Source organism: Otolemur garnettii, unplaced genomic scaffold (assembly GCF_000181295.1).
Source record: "Otolemur garnettii isolate 467f Iridium unplaced genomic scaffold, OtoGar3 scaffold00297, whole genome shotgun sequence".
In the NCBI taxonomy this organism is placed as follows: Eukaryota; Metazoa; Chordata; class Mammalia; order Primates; family Galagidae; genus Otolemur; species Otolemur garnettii.
In genome coordinates, this window is record NW_003852692.1 from 505765 (window position 1) to 528668 (window position 22904).

The following is a 22904-nucleotide window of genomic DNA, read 5'->3' on the forward strand; positions in this document are numbered from 1 at the left end:
AAAAAAAAAAATGCAGACATTCGGACAGGAAATGCAAGCTAATACAGTAGCCTCCCCATGCAAAACCACGATGCCCTTTGGTGGAAATCCCTCTTGTATGACTCACTCGTAACTTTAGGTGTATGTCAAACCCTCTCTGTGCCTCTGTCGAAAGAAGGGGTGAGGATTCAATAATTCTAATTTTATCCCCACATCAGGAAAATCCATTTAAAATAATAAAATGACTTCCACTGAAAGAAGATATGTAACAAACTTGGTAACATCAATTTTGTTAGCAACAAAAAACTCAATGGCTGTGGCCAGAATTTTCTTCTTTTAAAAGCAAAATCAATATGCTCATTTAAACTTGAAACTTTTTCAAGCAACCTGTGGTATAATAAATTGTTGCCTCTCAATAGCGTCTCTTTCTTCATACCCCTCCTATACTCACAAACACATGCCCTAGCCTACTGTTCTTTGTAGGAAAGGCAGAAATGAAAATAACAGAAGGGGCTTGAGCAGGCCCTGGGTATCCAGTTGTCCCAAAGAAACCAGAGAGGTAAGGAGGCAACTCCAGAGACCATGAATGGATGAAATGATCATGGTGGAGTTTATGTCCCCCCTACACCTATCTCAGAGATCACATAAAAATAAAAGAAAAGACTCTCCTCGGAAGCTATTCAATGCATCATATGTCTATCATTAGTCCTTGAATTCAAGTCTCCACACAACCAAACATTTCATGAAAAGAGAATAAAGAACTGTGCATCGAGATAAGGCCAAGAACTGTACCTTCCCCCCCAGTTAGTACTTTAGCCAGGCCTTGTGGGCTTTATGATGGTAAAAGCAGGTTTCTAAATCAGTGATACTGGGCCCTTACATGAAGGTAAGAGCTAGAAGATGAGATTTTCACACACTGCATGCATGAGTAGGGGAGGACAGACTTGAGAAAAACCAAACAAGACAGCCCATCTCAGAACACCATGTCACCACGTACAGAGGACCAGTGAAAAAAGTCACAGATCTTTGGCAAATGCCCCATAAAAAGCTCTCCATTTTTTGTGTTTTAACTTAATGTGTTTGCACAGTTGCCTGTTAATTATAACATGTGCCATTTATACAGCACCTCTTATCAAATAAACCTCATCTTTCTGGCATGATTTCACAGGAAAAGCACTAAGTTTTCAATAAGTTAACAAGGTTTAGGCCGGGCATGGTGGCTCATGCCTGTAATCCTAGCACTCTGGGAAGCTGAGGCGGGTGGACTGCCTGAGTTCATAGGTTCAAGGCCAGCCTCAGAAAGACCAAGACCTCTAAAAATAGCCAGGCGTTGTGGTGGGCACCTGTAGTCCCAGCCACTTGGGAGGATTGAAGCAAGAGAATGGCTTGAGCCCAAAAGTCTGAGGTTTCTATGAGCTGTGATGCCACCGCACTCTCCTAAGGGTGACAAAGGGAGACTCTGTCTCAAAAAAAAAAAGTTAACAAGGTTTTAATAAGTAAGATGAGGTTGAGTTAAGTCAACACAAGAGAAGTCTACAGACCCTCAGCCTGAATGTTGGTTCCATGGTAACAAAAGACAAAGACATTGCCACTTGTACCAACTCTATTTGTAACATTCACCTTTCAGTCGTTCACTTTCAGTCATTCACTTTCAGTCGTTCAAGGCCTGCCACAACTTTAATGGCAAAACCAGTGGAATTGAGGACTCCAAAGAAAGAAATCAAGGTCTCTGTCCATGAGGCACTTACAGCCCAGGTGAGGAAATGGTATCTATGTTGGGGTGTGGACTTGGATCAGAAAAGCCTGGTTTTGACTCCAACTTCACCACGCAGTAGCCTCATGGGTTTGTGTAAGTAATTCCAAGACTGAAACTTGTTCATAAAATGTAAACATGATTGCTACCTTGCCATGTACCTAAGAGAGTGTCTGGTATACACTAGGTACTTAGTAAATGCAAATGCTTTACACTTTCCCCCATAGAAAACACACGCAGATAGACAGACTTACAAAGCAACAGACACACAGTTATAGCTATAAGGTGATGGGGGGGCTGCTACAGAAGGCATTCAGAGGGGCCAAGACAGGCAGAATACAGTAGATCGTTCCCATCAGAAACGAACCAGGAGGGGCTGACGGTCTAAGATTCTGTAAGTTCTCCTGCACCTGCTACAGTGTGTAAGTACAACCTGGCCGCTCTTGAGCCAAGAAAAGCACATCTCAGTAGTGCCTCTTAGTGGCTTCTTCATGGGAGGAGGAACAACCACTTCTGGACATTGTCCGCACAATCTCAAATGGCTGGACATGTCAAGGACAGAATGGAAATGCTTTTTATTTGAAGATTCTTAGTTAACTGTGACAGATTTTTTTAAAGTAAGATATTGTTTCCCAACTCAAATTCCTTCCAAAAATGAGAAAGGATAGGGTGGCACCTGTGGCTCAAGGAGTAGGGCGCTGGCCCCATATACCAGAGATGTTGGGTTCGAACCCGGCCCTGGCCAAAAACGCAAGAAAAAAAAAAAATGAGAAAGGATAATTGCTTTTGTGCAGATGGCTAAGGTTATGTGTTTTTGTAAGTGAAAGCTGAATCTGGAATGTTCATTTACCCCTGGAAGATAAGTGTTACAACTCATTTTAAGACACCCTGCGTCTGATGTAAAAAATTATTTTTTTTTTTTTTCAAAATAGTTAACAAACACTGCTTAGAGCCTCATCAGCTGAGCAGTTTTATCAGCACAGAGCGCTCCGGCCTTCAGGTCTTCTGAATGCCTGTGGAGTCTGCCACGATGAGACTACAAAATACAGGCCTCTTACCCCGATTATAGAACTGCTTCAGGCTCTCCAGGGAATTCTTTCTTTCTCCAGTTGATAGCTAAATATAATCTGGTATCGTCATCGATAGTAACACTACTATTTTAAGCAGAAAGATATAAAAGATAAGAATGGATGGAAAGTAATCTTTTTTAGTCTGTGACCTTAAGCCAAGGCCAGTCACTCCCTGTGGTTAAACAATGACAATTTATTAAACCTGCAGCAACTTCACAAACAAATGCTTTTTACAAAGATCATGCTTGCTCACACACACACGGCCACAGTGTCTGGCAGAGTGGTCACTAGCCACATGTGGCCATTCAGCACCAGCAACCTGCCCATTGCAGCAACCCACCCGCACATCCAATCTGCAAGGTGCTGTCAGAGTAAATAAAATACACACTGGATTCTTAAGATTTAGTATAAAAAATTTAAACTCTCTCATTTGTATTTTTTACATTGTATACATGTTGATGTAATGATATTTTGACTCGGGCCTATAATCTCAGCACTTTGGAAGGCCAAGGCTGGAGAAGTGGAGTTCAAGACCAGTCTGGGCAACATAATAAGGCTTTATCTCTACCATAAAATTTAGCCAGGTAGGGTGGTATGCGCCTATAGTCACAGCTACGTGGGAGGCTAAGGCTGGCAGATCTCTGGAACACAGGCATTCAAGGCCTCACTGAGCTATGATCATGCCTTTGCACTCCAACTTGAGTGAAAGGATGAGTCACTGTCTCTAAATGTGCGTGTGTGTAATTTTACTTGCTTCATTTTATTTGTGTAGATGTGGCTACCAACCAGTACGTTTAAAATCATGTTTGATGCTTATGTTCTACTTCCCCTGGACAGTGCTAAGTGAGGGTGTTTCAGCTCAGGTTACAACTTAGCTACATGACCTTCCATACATCGCTCACTATCTCTCTGTCTTCGGTTTCTTCATTTATAAGATATCAAGAGCTTGTATTTGATGCCTTTTATAATCCCCTATAATAGCTCAAATATCTAGGACTTGAGGGTTCAGTGGTTACTGCTAGTGGAGAAAAGACCCAAGGACCAGGTGCCATACCCAGCATGACAGCGCTGTAACTTGGGTGTAGGGCGGTCTTCACTAGAGCTGCATCCAGGACAGAATGCCTAAGAAAAGCTGGCTGCTTCCTGAGAGCCATCCCGCAGCTCAGTGTCCCAGAGCTGGAGACAGCACTGTCCACATAGCTGATGAAGGGTATTTGGGGAAAGCCCTGTGCTGGTATGGGACTGGCTCCCGGCTCAGCACACATGCCTCCTGCTAACAGATGAGCTGGGCCGCAGCTCAAGATCACAGCTGATGGATGGATGGCATGTGGTGTCACTTAAGCCCAGGGTTCATGGGACAGAAACACAAATCAGCTGCCAAAAAGTTCCAGAAGACTGACCTTAGCAAAATGTTATCCCTCTCTGCACAGGAACCCAAGAAGGAGGGAAACAAAAAACCAACTTGTCAATGTTATTTGCAATTGCCAAAAATGTGCAAACCATCAAGACGTCTTTTAGTGTATGCAAGGATGTATAAATGGTGATATATCCAGACAAAGGAATGCCATTTAGCACTGAAGCAAAAAGAGCTATCAAGCCATAGGGCATGGAGGAAACTTAAATGCCTATTAGTCAGTGAGAGAAGCTGTATAATCCCAACTACACAGCATTCAGGAAAAGGCAAAACTACAGAGTCAGTAAAACAATCAATGGTTACCAGGGAGTGGGGTCAGGGCTGAAGAGGCAGAGCACAGGCATTTTTAGAAAACACTGTGCAATATTGCAGTGGTAGATTTATCCAAGCCCACAGAATGTACAACACCAAGAGAGAACCCAGCCATGAACTACGAACCCTGGGTGACAATGATGTGTCAATGAGGTTCATCAGCCGTGACAACTATACCATGGTGGCAAGGGTGCTTGTACTGGGGGAGGCCTGGGGGCACATGAGGTGGCTTTGTACATTCTTCTCAATTTCGCTGTGAAGCATAAAGTTTACTTTAAAAAACCTTGTTATTCATACTGTAGCTGCAAGGTGTAACCCAACTTTTAGCAACCACGGTTTATCATTCTCCTAAAAGCAGCAGCATACCACTATCAATTTCATCAATAGCATTATTTTGTGCATTTTTTTCCTGAAACCAGTTAATGGCTTCTTCTGAATCACCTGCACTATAAGACCAAGTCTCCTTACCTCCCCCCTAACCCGTCCAAGACACAGTACCTAGGAGTCTTCATAATCTTCCCCACCTTTCCAGGCACGCTTGTCACCATTCACCAACAGCAGGCAGCGACATCTACGGTGCCTGTCAGGTGTCAGACAGCCGGGATGCAACAGCAAGGAACATGTTCTTGTGCTCAGGCAGCTTTCTGGGTATAGGGTTGCTGGCACAGAGCAAGCCAAGTAGGAACACATCCGTGACTCTATAAAAATTCAGCAATAAATATAGGGTGTCTGCTCAGGGAGCACCTCACTCAGGATTGGAGAATCCAGGGAGGCTTTTTGGAGGAAGGGAGATCTAACTTAAGAATGGACCAAGAAAGGAGGGAGGCAGAAGAGAGAGCCCGTGCAGGCGGAGGGAGAGTGATGTATGCACAAGTTGGCAGGGAACGTGGGCAGGGCGCATTCTCAGAAGGCCAAAGCTTCGAGGGTGAAGGGGCCAGTGGAGGGAGAAGAACCTGGAGAAGAGAGTAGGGCCAACCTCAGAAAAACTAGACCACCTTGTGAAGGAGCTGCCGGTGGCCTGAATGAAGTCAGTGCACACAAGGATGGTGCACGCAGCCCCGTCCTCCCGAGACTCCGCGGGATTACACAGCTTCCTGCTCCCCAAGCCCACAGGGACTTCAGACTGTTTTTCCTTTGCAGAGACTCCCCCTTTTCCTTGAACGTGTCCTTCACCCCTGTCTTCTTTTCTCCTTCTAGGAAATCTCACATGGCTTATTTAAGGGGCCTTAAAGTTCTCGTCTTATAAACCTTTCCCAGCATCAGTCATCCCCGACCTCGTGTACCTACTTCTTGTAATAAAACTTTGGTAGAATTGTGTTAGGGAATGCCTGCCCACATTAAAATGTTTTCTTTCAGAATTGCCCCCTTTAGCGGCGCCCTGACAGTCTGGGCAACATGACTGTGTGCCTTGGGTGCAGCTGATCAGTCAGGCGAGGACCCAGATCTTGCCTCTCACTCAGAATGTAAGGCTGAGAGAGGCTGGTGGTCTCTGTTAGGTGCTTTCCCTGGGGGAACATTTAAACTTGGGCGACCTCTGCCATCGGATGGAAAAACAGAGAAGGCAGAGAGGAGAATGAACCGCTCCCACAGTCCTTGACAAAGAGCTCGAGTCTTGTTCTAGCTGCTCATGTTCTGACCAAATGTCCTGACACGGAGTGATCGGGCAGACCCTGCATCTTTCTAACCAACCCCGACTTTTGATATGAGCTTGTTGGGTTTCTTACAGTGCTATCAAATAAGGTCTGAAAAAAGATACTTTATAGGTCTAATGCCCTTCTCCAGAAAGTTTTCATTTCCATAAAAAAGTCAAAGTTGACACACATGTGATGCGGGTGCTGTCACCCGCCTAGCCAGTTCCCACTGCAGACGTGACTACGTGGTCACGGCACTCCTGTGACACCAGCGCAGAAGCAGGTGGCCTCAAAGCAGAAGCCACACAAGACAAAACTCACTGATCACCAAGGTTCTAGGCTGGAATCTACAGGAAGACAGGGACTGTGTCTTTTTCTTCATTTTAATCCCATGGAGCCCTGTGCTTGGCACAAGGTCAGTGTGAAGTAAGTACTTGCGTGGAGAGAACACTGTGATTATTATGTCTTTGCCCGCGTGCACTCCCACTGCTCACTCCTGCCTCTTCACTGCCCATGTTAGCTCACTGGAAACCTAGACAGGATTCATTCTTTCCCAATTTAGAAACAAGGTAAGTAATTAACCTAGTAGTGAAAGCCTAAAATAGAACAGCACATCTCAGCCTCAGGCCCGAATTTATAACCCATCTCTGCCCATCCAGAACTTGTTCTTCTTTTCTGTCCCGGGAGACATGGTCACATTTTAAACTTACATCGATTCGGGACAATGGTTTCTAAAATACTTATAGAATCAGAGCACTTTGTTCTTTCTGATTTAATTATATGCCTTCATTAAGTGTGGCCTACTAACTTATTTGTAGATTACCTTGCCAGGGTAGCCACAGTTCTTCATAAATTTATATGAACTATACAAACTGTATCTAACTACAGTATGATAATCTGTATACTTCAGGAGCTGTAAACTACAGGAAGCCTGTAAATTTCAGAAACTGTATCTGTCTAAGCAAAGCCAAGGCTGTTCCTCTCCCCACTTAATGTCCTTGTCATACACTGTCCTCAAACAAACTAGCTCCTCCTTTTCCAACCGTAGCAAAAGTCTTTCTGAATACTGTCCCAGGCTGTGATCAGTCAACCAATGAAAAAAAGCATCTTAAAAATTAGTAACATACCAACTCCATTAACTGTTTGAGCTGACCTATCTCTTCTGGCAATGATCCAAGTTTGTTGTTACTTGCGATTAAGACTTTGAGAGGCAGACCACACAGGCAGGCGGGCAGGGCGGACAGCTGATTTCGACTGCAAAGACAATACAACAAGAACACACGTAAACAGAAAGGCCACTTCATACTGTCTGGGAACACGTTTTTAACAAGAAAGGAAAATGGAGTGAGTGATCTGAGAAAACATTTTACAAATACAAAAGTCCAATGCATTTTCTGTATGGTAACAACTCAAACGAGAAACATGTGAGAAATCAAAACATGGGCTGGGCACAGTGGCTCACACCTGTAATCCTAGCACTCTGGGAGGCTGAGATGGGTAGATGGTTTAAGCCCAGGAGTTTGAGACCAGGCTGAGTCAGAGGGAGACCCTGTCTCTACTAAAAATAGAAAAATTAGCTGGGCACTGTGGCAGGCACCTAGGTCCCAGCTACTTAGGAAGCTGAGAAAAGAGGATCTCTTAAGCCCAAGAGTTTGAGACTGCTGTGAGCTATGATGATGCCATGGCACTCTACCCAAGGCAACAGAGTGAGACTCAGTCTCGAAGAAAAAAAAAATCAAAAATATATTTTAATTTTAAAAAAGTCATAGGCAGTCCTGAGGGTGACAACTTCCCCAACACAAGAAATGTCATCAAGCTACCGACAGAAGCTGAGTCCTCCACCTGCCAGGAGGCAGACAGACAACACATCCTGCCCAACCCACAGCAGCAAGGAGCTGCTGCTGACAGTCTTTCCTGACGATGCCTGCAGAAAACTCAGCTGGGGCCAAAGCAGCCGCAGCCGTGAAGGTATCCTGGCCTGCATTTCAGTAGTGATGGGGAAGATAATTTTCCTCCAGTTCAAAAAGACCAGGCCAATTTCCAGTGTTTTCACTCAGCTTCCTTTTGTTAAACAAACAAACAAAAGACCCACTTGCTACAGTTAAAGTCTGAGTGGGTATCTGCAAGAGAGCTAATTAAGAAAAAAAAAAAGGGTAAGGTTGGTCTTCTGGCAACGTGAAACTGGAGCCCAGAAGGGATTTAGTTCCACACAGTAGCCAAAAAAGGTCTGAGTTTCCCCTCTGCTCTGCGTGACATCTTTAGCCAGATGTCTCCCAACTGCCTATTACCAATGCTTAGTTTTCTGGAAGACACAAAAATACTGGATAAACGAAATCTATGAATCATGCATATTTATATGTCAGTCATCTATGTCAACCTCCTCCTCCACAAAGCTCTTTTTTCCGCTACCAAGTGAAGAGACAGATGGTTTCCACTTCCCTGACTTTCATTCTCTGCCATTCTGGTGATGACGCCGAGGACTACACGGTGAAACATCTAAAAATCTGTGCGTCATTTATTTCTACTATCTTAAATTTCAGTGTGTTTGTGAACACACGCCTAAAGTTTCAGAAGTTGTGTTCCTGTGTGAGTGTGTACAGAGGCAAGGGGGAGAAACAACTGGGAAGACTCCAGAATATTACCAGTGGTCATTTCCGCGTGTAATAGGTACCATGAGTGGTGGTGTTTTGTTTTGTTTTTTTAAATACTTGGCGGTATTTTCTAAAATTCCTAAAAGTGCTTTTATAATCAGGGAAGAAATGTCATTATAAAACGATATGCTTGATCTAGGGACTTGTGACACATGTGCTCTGTTTGTGAAAATTCATTGAGATGTCCATGTATGATCTATGTGTGCTTTTCTGTATATGTTATATTCAATTAAAATTTTATTTTCCCATCCCCCACCAGATGAGGGGAGAGGAATCTGGTCAACCAAAGGGCATGGCTAACTGATGGCTCAGAGGAAGCAGGTATTGTGCTATGGAAAGAACCTTTCTAACCTGGGCACTCCCCTGGAGACACTCTGATACTGGTCCTGCTCCAGCACCCAATGCCCAGGTAACTAGGTTTTAGCAAGAAAAGATATGACCATAGTTCTCTCCATCGCCCAGATCCACAAAGAAAGCTATTTCCAGAATGAGGCTGAAGAAGAGCTTTCTCGAAGAAGGTCCAGCAGAGGGAGAGCCCTCCTCCAGGCTCCCTGGCACAGGAAGGACCAGCTGTCCCTTCACTTCCCCGGGCTGGGAGGACAGGATAAGGGCAATGGGCCCACATTGGCACTCTCCCCTGGTCTCTGGGGGCAGTGGAGGGGGCAGCCAGGACTGCCAGCCTGTCCTTCTGTGCTCTCACACCCCTTCCATTGCCCTCTCTCCCAGCAGGGGCCCAGTGGGGCTCTTTTGGCTGGAGGAAGGGTCTTCCTGGTGCCCTGCTGGGAGGGCTTTCTTTAAGCTCCAAAAGAGGTGCCTTATAAGTTAGCTCTGGAAAAGAGAACTCAGTTTACTGAAAGGTGACAAATAAATAATTTGAAGTATAACTCGGGGGTTATAAAATGTTTATTAATATGCAATTTCATAAAGTGAGGATTAGAAAATAAAACTGTTAACAATTCTATTACTTTAAAGCCTTACTTAAATTTCCTTTTAAAAGAGGATAATGAGAACAAAGATTAGTATATTCCAGAAATGTCTACACGCCTCTATCTTCAGCAGCATTAACAACCACAGATCTTTCCTATGTTTCTTTACTTGAAAACTATTCCCAGTCTCACTACTTTGGTGCAGGCATCTAACCAGATCTGCAGATACAGAATTGGGAGTCATTCATCATATTATTTTAAGCAATGCCAAGGCGGCTCTGCTCATTCAGATGCATGAGTATTTGAGATTACATGGGCTTACTCTCCCTGGAAATCTTCCAGGGTGGGCACAAATGTAAAATAAGATGAAATGGAAGCTTGTGAAAGCCCTCGTGTCTCTTTGATGGGAATGAAATGCTTTTTACACTAAAAGCTGCTGATGGAATAGTCTACCTTCTATTTACGCCACGCACATTCCTTGTTTACACTGTTATTAATCATCTGCTGACTTACGAAGCCCCGATGCCAAGAATTCAGTCATAATGCGACATTCCACAGACCTGGGGCACATTTCCTCTGCTTCATCCATCTGCTCCCTCAGCCTCTACTTCATATATTTTATCACAGGATGTTTCTGTATTGCTTGCAATTTCCCCAATAGAAAAGGGAAATACATGTGCATACAAAAACCCATTAGTTCTCCAGCAAATATTTAGACAGGAAAGGAGAAGCTGCATGCCCTTTTATCCTCGTAACCCACTAAAGACCACGGCAGCAGCCTTAGCTTTTTGAAACCACTCATCTGGCAGCAATTTTTCTCAAGAAAATAAGCACCTCGGGCCGTGATCCACTACCATACCCCTGATGGTCTCCTGCCGCCTGGGTGCTATAAACAGACTCTTTGCAGAAAGCAGGTTTAAAAATATGGCCACACAGTATCTGATAAGGGAATGGCCAGCATTTATTTTCAAACCTAACCTGTGGGCCACGTCTAAAAGTAAAATGTATCTTCTTTTCTTTTTCTTTTCTTTTTTTGGCTCACAAATTACAAAAGAGTATATTGTGGGAGAAAAGGGCTGCTCATTTAGAAGTAGAAATTACAGACACAGTCTTGGTGGCCTCAGGCCATCACCAGACCTGCGCCTGCCCCCAGCCCCATCTCTGGCCACTGTGGCTGCCCAGAGGAGAAGGGAGGCAGTGGGCTTTGACCAGAGCCACGTTTATGGGAATGCTGCTTCTCCGCCTTTTATACTCAAATGTCCCCTCCTAGATTTATCTGGTCTGTTTCCTCATTTCAAGATGAAATAAGGCAGCTCAACAAAATCAAAACAGGTTTGGTGGCCTAAATTTACAAGATAAATTTCTCTCAGTTTCAAGTACCAGTATCCCTCACTTAATCCCCAAATTAAGTAATTCATGAACAGAGTCATTTTGTATGGTTTTAGTTTGACAGTCTTATTTAAATGTATTTTGACTATGGCACTTATTAATGTTCATATCTTAAGACTTAGTATCTGAAACTGATTTTTTTTAATCAAATGGTTATTTTCCTTAAAATATGTGATTATAAAGACATGCTATATTCTTACAGCTGACTTTATTACAGGACTAACACTTGTTTTTCTTAATTCTACTGGAATATACCTCTATATTTTTAGTATATGGGTTCACTTGATAATGGAACACAGAAAATTATTTTTACTTAGAAAATAATTTTTAAAAAATTTCTAACAGATGTCCCTACTCAACTGGCTGCTTGGTGTGGTAGAAAGGCCACCCATTGTGAAATTAGAATACCTGCGTTCAAAGCCTGTCTTTGCCCCAGATCATCTCTGTGACTTTAGGTAAATCACTGAATCTCTCCGGTTTGGTCGGTTAGCAAAGAGAGATAATACGGCCTACCTAACATGAGGTTTTAGAAGAAAATGTGGTGGGTCCAATACTATATCCAAATATGAAGATTAAACCATAGCCAACAGCTAATGTGGCAGAGCAGGGGGTGATTCCCCAGCAAGAGTGTGTGTGTGTTCAGCTTGGTTTTACAGTCACTGTTACTTAACAACATGGATACATTCTGAGAAATGTGTCCTTAGGCTATTTTGTCACTGTGCGGACATCAGTCCATACTCAGACAAACCTGATGACGCAGTCAGCCCCACTCCCCGTCCAGACTGCGTGGTACAGCCTATTGCTTTGAGGCTACCCACCTGCACTGCATGTTACTGTTGGGAATACTGAAGGCAACTGTAACACAGTGGCAAGCATGTGTGTAATTAAACATGAGGAAACACAGAGGAGGTGACAAGTTGCACTAGGACATTATGACCACCCAGACACCACTAGGTCAGAGGCACTTCTCAGCTCTATCATCATCTCAGGGACCACCATCATATGTGTGGCCCATCACCCACTGAAACATCATTATGCAGGGTAACACTGCATGTATTAGTGGCCCATCACCCACTGAAACATCATTATGCAGGGTAAGACTGCATGTATTAATTTACTGTACTCGTCAGTGCTAAAATTTCAGCCGTTTTTAAAATGTAGTTTAATGCTTCACTCCTTGAAAACACACACCAATTAAAAATAAAGATGGTCAGGGGAGGGGGGAGGGGAGAAGGGGAGAGAAAGGAGGGAGGGGGACTGCTCCCACCTAATATGTACAATGTAAGGGTATGTGGCACCCCTCCTGGGTGCAGGACACAACTACTAGGGAGTCTTTATCTAACCAATACAAACACTATAACCTATACAAACACTTTAATCATTTGTAGCCTCACAGTAATCTGAAATTAAAAAAAAAAAGGAAAAAAAGAGAGATGGTTGCTCAGAGACACGCTGGGAAGAACTAGGCTGGGCTATAAAATTTCAGCCCAAAGCAAACCAAGTACCTATTTCCCCTCTGGTTAACCAATACTAGAACATATAATCCTAGGAGTGATCTTTTCTTTCCCAGCTTAATTCCAGGATGCTATCATTCTCTGGGAAAACATGAATACCCAGGGGTCACAGCCTCACATAGTAACAGAAATATTGACGTGAAATCATTAACTATCACAATATTATTTAAAAACATGCCATAGGCCTGCACTTAAAGTGGCACATGGAAAACAGTGGCAGGTTTCATAGTGCAGACGCCCCAGGTTCACCCAAGACTTCGGTGTAAGTCTCAGTAAAGGAAAAGACCAAACAAGTATCCAGTGGTTATTATTAGTTTGCTTAAATATTTTTTGTCTGTGCTGGGCACTTGACCTACAGTAGTTATTTTACTTTAGTCAAGTAATTTTCCTTTTTACAAGGTGCCTCACCCCATTTTGTTTTTATGTTCTTTTATGTATACCCTATTTGCCTCTCATTAGAGATACAGTCATTTTTTCTGTTTTGCATAAGACACCGGACTGTTAATTGTCTTCACACACACAGCAAGCAAACAACATCCATAGAGAACCATTTCCTGTTTCCTGCTTCTTCCATTCTGAAAAATCCACCAGGCAAATGTCTCCCCTAACAACTGAGGGCTTCCCCCTCCTCACCAACCCTCCTCCTCCCCCCCCAGCATTCCCACCATCATTATATATCTGAGACAATCACCAACAACAATAACAAAAGCCTGACTCTTGAGTTGCCTGTTGGTTATTTTGGTCAACTTTAATTTTATGCTCTGGAGCAAAAAATCAAATACAGACTATCTTTACGCTCAGACAACTAAAAAGAATATCTTACATGAATTTTTTTAAGACAAAAATGTAATTAACACGACACATAGGTGTGAAACTCAGCAGCCCACATTTAAATCCGACTGTGAGCGCAATTATGCAAACTACTTAGAAACATGTTTCAAAACTAGAAACACAGAATCATCATTTCAATTGAATCTTGAACCAGTTCTTGAAAGCTCTACCAACCAACTTCACACTCCACACCCATAAAAGCTGTTCTGAGAAGGTAACAAATTAATTATAGAAAAGAAAACCGTAAGAAAAGGAAGAAGCAAAAATTGAGTCTCTAAAGCAACCCAGAATTCAGGCAAATTCTGCAACGGCTCTTTCCCTGTGCGTTCTCACCGTGCACATCAGCACCATATTTGGGCTACTGCAACTGAACTGGTTTCCCACAATAACAGCCTATCAGTCTCCTCTTGAGTATAAATAAACCATTCTTAAAATATTCTAGTTTTTCATACCCTTAACGGTCAGCAACCACTGTTTCTAATGTCTATAGTTAGATTTCAAAGGTCAGTCAGTTGATAACCAGCTTCATCTCAATGATTTTCTCTCCTTTCCTCTATGACATTTCTTCAATTCCAAAAGCCTAAGGCCTATACTGTGCTTTAAAAACTATTACTTTAAACTGCCATCATTTTAAACATAGAACCTGAATGCTCAAAACCAAGGAAGCTCTGGATGTTCAAAAAGAACTCAATATACAATACCAGCAAGAATAGAACAGTAGAACCTCTGTAAGTCGACCACCTAAGAGACTATAACAAAGTGGTCAACATACGGAGGTGGTCAATATAAGGAACTAGGCCTAGTGTACTGATGCACACGGGTGGTGCATGTCCCATCTATGAAAATTAGGTCAACTTAAGGAAGTGGTCTACATAGGGAGGTGGTCAGACTGTGGAGTTTCTACTGTAATTTTTCAAGTATCTTTGGAGGCAACGATATAAATGTGGGGTTTTAAGTTATTAAGATTATAGTGGCCTAAGCCCCATGGCCTAAAAAAAAATGCTACTATGCAGAACATTGCTGCTGGCACAGAGGAAACCATCACTTTCCATGACTAGGAAAGATGTAATGACGCTGGAGTGAATTCTCCTGCTTTTTGGAACTATATTCCAGATTCCTGTTATCTAGAACATAACAGTTACTTTTCCATGTCACTCCAACAACGCCAAGAAAATACATACATATATAGCGGGGGCAGTCTGTCTTGTTTTGTCACCCTCAGTACAGTGCCATTGTGTCACAGCTCACAGCAACCTCAAACTCTTAGGCTCAAGCAATCCTCTTGCCTCAGCCTCCCAAGTAGCTGAGACTACAGGCACCTGTCACAACTCCCAGCTACTGTTAGATATGGAGTCTGGCTCTTGCTCAGGCTGGTCTCAAACTCCTAAACTCAAGTAATCCACCCTCCTTGGCCTCCCAGAATGCTAGGATTACAGGCATGAGCCACCATGTCCAGCCTAGAAAATACATATTTTTGTACTTTAACATTATGCCTCCCAAAAGAAGAAGAAGAAATTGATACTAACTTAAGTGAGCAGAGGCTCCTCAGATCAGTTTTTACCCAGGGACACTGAGTTAATAAAAAAATATTCATAATAAAAATTAAGAGAAATATTGTTTACCACTTGAAGACATTGTGTACCTCTCCATCTATTTCCAGGAACTTTTGCATGTGTAATACATATTAACATGCATGAGCATGATTAACATGCATATGCATATTCATATGCATGTTAATCTATGTCTGTCCTCTTTTTCGACTTATCCTTCCAAGGAAATGAATCTTCATAGAGCTTCTGTTGAGTAACCTGGCAAACACTAATATCTAGAGTCTTCTTAACTACTCTAATATTTTTACACACGAATACCATATCTCTCTACAACAATACTACAAATTCCTCTTACTTTAATCCAGTGCTAAATCTTTTGCCACTAGGTTCCTTAACCCATATTGCACTTTGTAGGATAACACAGGACACCACAAAGCTTGATTCACCAATTCAACAAATGTTTCTTGGGTAACATTTCTTGCCTATAAAGCACTGTGTGAGCCTTAGACAAATAGTCTATCATTTATATTCACAACAATCCTGTAATGTTAGTAGTAAGATCCCTCCACTTTCCAGACACAAACGCTGACCTTCAGAGAGTTTAAATAACTTGCTCCAAGCTATGTGGCTACTGAAGAGTTCTATGCTTGGATTTGAAACCAGCCGGGTCAGGCTTCAATTCAACGTCTGTGGTTTTATTTCTATACAACATAGACACTTTGCGTTCACTCCAGAGTGAAAAGTGAAGGTGAGCCAGGAAAACTGTAGGAGGGCACAGAATTCCAAGCTAGAGTAAAGGAATAGTTAATGATTTTGGGGGGTGGGTAGGGGAGACAGAGTCTCTCTCTGTCACCCTGGGTAGAGTGCCCCAGGGTCATAGCTCACAGCAATCGCAAACTCGGGCTCAAGCCATCCTCCTGCCTCAGACTTCGGAGTAACTGAGACACCATTTGCTTGTCTCTATTTTTAGTAGAGACAGGGTCTCACTCTTACTCAAGACTGGTCTCAAATTCCTGAGCTCTGGTGATCCACCTGCCTCAGCCTCCCAGAGTGCTAGAATGTAGGTGATGATTAATTTTTGTAAAAAACGGATGGAGGAAGGGGGTCAAAGAAAATTACTGAGATTCCAACCTAGGCTGCTGGAGAAAAACAGCAGGAGCATGAACAGGAACAAGGATCCAAGATTCGCTGGTTTGGAAAAGAAAAAAAAAACTAGCTTAAGTTTAGCACACACTGGATTTTGAGCAGTCACTGGGATACTTAAGAGCAACTGAAGGTCAGGCAATTGGGGAAATGTGGGCTGGTGCTCAATCAGAGACAGACGGTCTTTAGAGAGGGGATTTAAGGACCAAAGCTTTGGGGAAATTTAGCATTAAGTCACAGAAAGAGAAAGAACACCCAGACATGGGAGGAGAGAAGAAATAGAAAAAAGTGGAAAGGCACAAAAGCAACCAGGGAAACACAAGAACCAAACCCCAGGGTGGAAGGGGCCATGGTATCAAATACGAGAAGAAGCTGATTATTTCCTACACCTGCTGGGTGCCTGCTCCACTCAAGGGCCTGTTCTAGGCTCTGAGAAAATACACGATGTGTACAGGAATCCTAAAACTTCATCCCTAACAAGATTAGGCAAAGTCTCTCCAAGCTGATCTCACCTGCATCCCACCTAAACAGTGATGGTCCACCTTATGAGTGCTGTAGCAGTAGTAATTCCTTCTGGGATTCCAAAGATTGAACTTAGAAGATCTGTTCAATCCTAAGGAATAAAAAGCGTGAGACTTCCTTCATAGATGTTACCATGTAAGGTGGAATGAAAGGATTCCAGGCCAGTCCTGGGAACTCTTCAACAAGTGCCTGCAGACTTTGGCACTGTTGCCAAACATTCAGAGGTTGCCTGGTTGTCCTTTCTTCCTGGTCCTGAGGTCACAGTCATCTCTTTCTGAGACTGATCTACCAGAGGGGCCAACCTCAAGTAACAGTTGACTGAAATTCCCTGAAGATCACCCATTCAAAGTGTTGACCAAACAAATCACCAAAAAATGCACTGACCTCAAAGCACAGTAGGTAGTGCCTGAGCCTCACTCCCAACGCCTACACACAAACAAGCTCTTGTCTCTAGGATACCAGATCCCAAAGGAAGAATTTCACAATCCTCCCTGAATATCACTGCTGTTTTTCTCTACTTATAGTTCTGTTCTAATAGTTGGTGAAGCTGCACAATTCTTGTATGTGGTGATATACATTTGAATTGTGGTAGATCGCAAAAATGTGTGAATGATTTTGCAATGGTCAAGATTACTGAGTGTCTTGTCCAGGGTATCTTTGCTTATGGACACAAAATGTGTCAGGGTAAAGGAGGTGTGAATTAAAAAGTTATATTTAGTGGATTTACTAAAACACAACATACAGCACTTAGTGAACATACAGCCTAAGTAGGCATATGTGCAATATTCACAAAATTACACACAGGCTATAAAGCAAATCTGGGTCAATCTAACGTATCTATATCAAACAGATGTTGTTCTCTAATACAATACAATTAAAGTAAAAAAATAAACTTTAAAAGATAACTTAAAAACTAGTCTATAGTGATTTAATACTCACAAGTAAAAGAATATTGGAAACCAGAAAAGATTAGGAGTGATTGAAAAAACATTTGAGTATTGAAACTTTTAGGAGTCAGCTAAAACCCTATGTAAAGGGCAGTGCCTGTGGCTCAATGGGTAGGGCACCAGCCCCATATATGGAGGGTGGCAGGTTTGAACCCAGCCCTGTACAAACTGCAACAAAACAAAACAAAACAAAAAAACCCTGTGTAAATGGGACTCTATGGCCTTGAATGCTCCTATAAGAAAAGAAAAATAACTAGAAATCAATAAGCTAAATATTTAAACTCTAGAAATTAGAAAAAAAGAAATAAACTACTTAGAAGAAAATATAACAGATAAGATCGGAAATTCATAAAATAGAAATTAAAGAACTAATAGGGTTGGTCAATAAAAAGCTGATTTAAAAACTACCATTAAAGCAAATGAATAAAGAAATAGGAAGAATGCACCAATTTACAGTATTAGACATATAGTAGAGCCTCCATAGTGACCACTTCCCTCCATCAACCACCTTCTTAAGTTGACCTAATTTTCATAGACTGGACATGCACCACATGTACCCATCAGTACACAAGGCCTAGTTCCATATGTTGACTCCAACTATATATTGATCAGTTTATTGTAGTCCCTTGAGTGGTTAACTTATAGAGGTTCTACTATAGAAAAGGGAACCAACTATAAATATAGTAAAAATTTTAAAACTGCAAAATGCTTCCCTTGTATTTAATACTTTGGTTGTTTCCCCTGGAAAATTCCCTAACAACTATTTTCATGATTATGAAACTGTCTAAGGAGCAAGAAATGCAATGAAGATAGTGTTAACAAGATAAAGGTGAAAGTGGTTAGCAATCTCTAAAGTGTCAAAGAAAAATATTCCACTCATTTCTCTTATTTATGAAATACTGTGTCCTAGGGAACACTTTCCTATCTCCAACATAAAGTAAAGGGTCATTGAAAGACTCAGATACAACGGTGTGATGGGTAAATCCTGTTTAGCTGTTAATACTGAGATGTAGTGGTAGCGGCTTGGGGCCCACAGCACAATAGTTATGGCGCTGGCCGGGCCAGCTAAACAACAATGACAACTGCAACAACAACAACTACAAAAATAGCCGGGTGTTGTGGCAGGCACCTGTAGTCCCAGCTACTTGGGAGGCTGAGGCGGGAGAATCACTTAAGCCCAAGAGTTTGAGGTTGCTGTGAGCTGTGACGCCACAGGACTCTACTGAGGGTGACACAATGAGACTCTGTCTCAAAAAAAAAAAAAAGATGTGGTGGTGGTGATGATGAGAATGCTTTCAACAATGCACACTGTCTCTCACATTTGTGAGTTCTCTCTTTTTCTTAATTTCCCTTTTCGCATCTATCACACTCATTACAAGATTGGGGAAACCACAGTGCTTTTAGAGGACAGATAATAAGTGAACTGCTAATGAAATGGCAATGCTTCTAAGGGCTTTCGTCTGTCTAGTGAGAAAAATAAATGTCACTTAGAGCTTGTTCATTTTAGGACAGCAGAATAAACTTTGAGAATTACTATAGATGAAAAATCTATACAATGAATTAGAAATAGGTGTTCACCTCCTTTCCAGAGCACTGATCTACAGCACAAAGATCTTACAAAGCTCCTTTAAGATCAGAAGCAGAACTGCAAACAAAATCAAAGAATTTTGACAGAGCTCTCGCTAGCAAAGCCATATCCCTTTTGTGTCTCTCTCTTTTTTTTTTTTTTTTCAGTTTAAACACTGGTCTAAAACAGAATCTGTATTCAGGTGATATGTACAACGGAAAAATCCTCTCTGGAAATTTTGCCAAGTACCGCCTATCTCAAAAGGACTGGAATCTGATAAGAAATATCCAATTATTAACTTACTGGCACTTACCAAACCCCATCAACTGCCAATGCCAACATAAATTCACAGGCACAACAATTTCTAAGGGTTTTATGGACCACTGGCTATAGGTTCCACCTTGAAAACAAATGACCAGTGAGCTCTAGAAAAGACAAGCCTTACACCCTACATGGCTGGTCATGCAGGTGGACTGCCTGACCCCACAGCCTCCTCCAATTCTGCCACTCTCTGAAAAATATTTTCCAATTTAATTCAGTTCACTTTGAAATTCCAACTTGGTTCACTGCGATTGTTGACTCATCAGAAACAACGGTGTGATGGGTGAATCCTGTTTAGCTATTAATATTAAGATACTGTGCGTCTTTCTGCCGTTCTGTCATTTCACAAACACAACCTAGCTAGTAAAGACCAGCTTCTGTATACTATGCATACACACACACTAAAGAGGTCCCGTTTTCCCTTTGAGTAAAATAAGATCGTCATGAAAGGATAAGGAATACAAATTTGTATTGAACTGAGCGGAACTCCTCTCCCCTTTTCGGTTTAAGATAGGGTCATCAATTTTCTCACTTTCTAGAGACATGAAACACTACCTTGCAATTAGGACCATCTTCAGAAATGTCATTGCAAGGAGTGGTGACACTTCTTAGAGGCAATTAAAATTATGTTTCAGTTCACAACAAAAAATATAAAATCTGCGCTTTCTAAGGCAACCTAAGCATGCAGGACGCTTCCCCTCCATCCTTCCTATAGAGAGCAATACTCTGAGAATTACAGATTATTTTTCAGTATGACTCCCAAAGGAATGTAGGGATACGGGTTATACAGCCATCAGGAAGTTGGCTCTTTCTGCACATTGTTCAGCAGCCAAAAGAATGCCAGGCTGCAGAGAAAGCAGCCAACAGATTCCTTTTATGGTGTGATAACATTTAGTTCAAGAGACAGCCCTCTTCGTTACCGGCCATGCCTCAGAATCCACTGCTAGTAGAGAGATAGGGGAGAGATAGAGGCTTGTAATGAATAAACCAGGCCTGGCCGGGAGTGTTTCACCCCAGGAAAGTAAAACCACTCACCAAGAGTTCTGGAAGCAATAGATCAAACCCTATAAAGAACTTTCATTTTCTTGGCACTCTCTACCCCTGAACTTCTCTACCATGAGACTTTGAACCAAGGTCCCTATTCTTAGATTCACAACATCCCTACTGTTGCCAAGAGTTTTGCTCCTCTGGCTTATTTTATTTTCCTAAAGTACATTTTCTTCGTCAGCCCCATGGACAACAACCTTCTCCAACAACTTAAAATAGATTTTAAGCTTTGTGAGGCTTTCCTGTGTAACTCAGGTTCAAAGTGTTTGTTCCTATATAGAAACAAGTCTTGCTTAATCATTTTTATTGTTCTTGGCTACAGTTCTTGGATTAAGACACTTTATAACAGGAAGAGACACAGTGGCACATACACTAAACTAACCTAACCTTTTGTTGGGAACACCAAGAAGCAAAGATTAAAAGCCCAGATCCTTCAAACTCAGGCTGCATAAACAGTAATAAATTAAGATTTTCCACAAACATAACATTTCTGTCATGTGAGAAAATGCGGGAAGCATTTCAGTGTTTTTGCCGGCACTGCACAGTGAACATTTTTTTCACTTGCTAATTAACCCTATCTCTAGTCTGAGACATGAATAAGGTTGCCGGCACCAAGCAGTCTTCTGACATTTAAAGAGAACATACCAGGTAAGAAGCTGGGTAGGCAGCGACTCCCACCCTTATCATCACCATCAAATATTTCTAACTGTTTACTCTGCTGAAATACACAGCATATGCCAGAGGGAGTAATCAATTTGAAATATGTCCCATAAATTCAAAGTAGCTTTCCTACTTTGGAGTGTACAAAATTAGTAACTTCTACATGTGATGTAGGAAGAGAGGGAAAAAATTACATACAGTGAGGACAGGTATAAATTTAAGTATAGAAACATGAAATTTGAAAAGCAGCTTCTTTGCGCTACTTTAGCTCACAAGTCTTTCTTCCCACTTAGTAGAAATAAAAGGAAAAATCTCAAGTACTACAGATAAAAGTGTTCGGTGGCAGTTATTTATGAAAATGGATAAACTGGCCTTTTGTTAAAGTCTATTTATTTATTTATTTACTTTGAGACAGAGTCTCACTGTGTCGCCCTCGGTAGAGGGCTGTGGCATCACAGCTCACAGCAACCTCAAACTCTTGGGCTCAAGTGATTCTCAGCCTCCCTAGCAGCAGGGACTACAGGTACTCACCACAAGGCCCCTCTATTTTTTTTGGTCTGGTTAGCAGGCATGGCAGAGTTCGAACCCCCCAGCCGTGGTGCATGTGGCCGGCGCCCTAACCACTGAGCTACAGGTGCCGGGACAAGTCCTTTTAAAACATGCTACATTTGATAGAGTCTATCTCAAGTGTGGGCTCAAAAGTAATTTACGGTTTCTTTAATTTTCTGACCTCCCCATATATCTAACTGAATGATAATGCCATGCATTGATTATATATTAATACTTCTGTCTTGAATACAAAGCTTCCTTCTTTGACATAATATCCCATTTATAACTATTGCAGAAGAAAAAAAACGAGATGGAGGCAACTCAGTAACTCTTCTACAAGGCAGTGTGTGTACAGCACCCCGAGTGCCTGTTTCTTCTCAGAGTGAAGGGATTCCAAGACTCTCTCCAAAGTCCAAAAGTCAATGACGTCTACCACGCCTCTTCACCATACCCAGTAAGCAATGGAATTTATTTTGTTGATTTATTAAATTCATGAGGAGCAAAAAAGACGTGAAAAAACCACAATAGCCAACCTGGTTGGGCAGGAGACACCAAGCTGTGATGACACCAGGCACAATATCCCAAATCCATCCTAGTTTCTAGGGCTGGCTGGCAGTGAGGTGGCAGTTTGAGGACAAGGAGAGCTCACACAGACAACACCATCGTGTGGGGGACACTATGCAACATCTTAGAAGACTTTACAATTTAATTAGATGCTACTGGTACCTTCTGGACAACATTACATATTTACAAGTAAACAAATGTGACAGTCACTGTTTCACAGCTGTAAGGGAATCTTTTGGGCAAAAGCAATAATGCATTCTACTTCAAATCACTCCCGAATTTAGGAATAACACAATCTCAAGCATCTAGGGCCTAAAAGACATGTGTCAACTATATCCAGTTGATCAAACTGGAATTGAAGGCCACATAACAGATTAACACAAAATGGCCATTTTCTCCATCACTTGAAAGTTAACACATGGATGCACATGTGTATCCATGCCGTAAATTTTATAGGTGGTATCAAAAATTATTATGTGTGTGTACATATAGTATCTGGCTTTCAAAAAAGTTTAGAGGATGTCCACCTATTTTTCATATGCCCTTATACAATACCTCTGAGAG

At 42.0% G+C, this 22904-nt stretch overlaps 1 protein-coding gene across 2 annotated transcripts in view; it reads right to left on the reverse strand.

The window, feature by feature from the left end:
- LRCH1 (leucine rich repeats and calponin homology domain containing 1) overlaps positions 1 to 22904 on the reverse strand; it is a 201422-nt gene that overhangs the window by 76992 nt on the left and 101526 nt on the right. For both annotated transcript variants that reach the window (XM_003803360.3, XM_023508955.1), the window contains exon 3: positions 7287 to 7413. In XM_003803360.3, coding sequence (XP_003803408.1) covers positions 7287 to 7413 — 127 coding nt within the window. The remainder of the gene's footprint in view (positions 1 to 7286; positions 7414 to 22904) is intronic.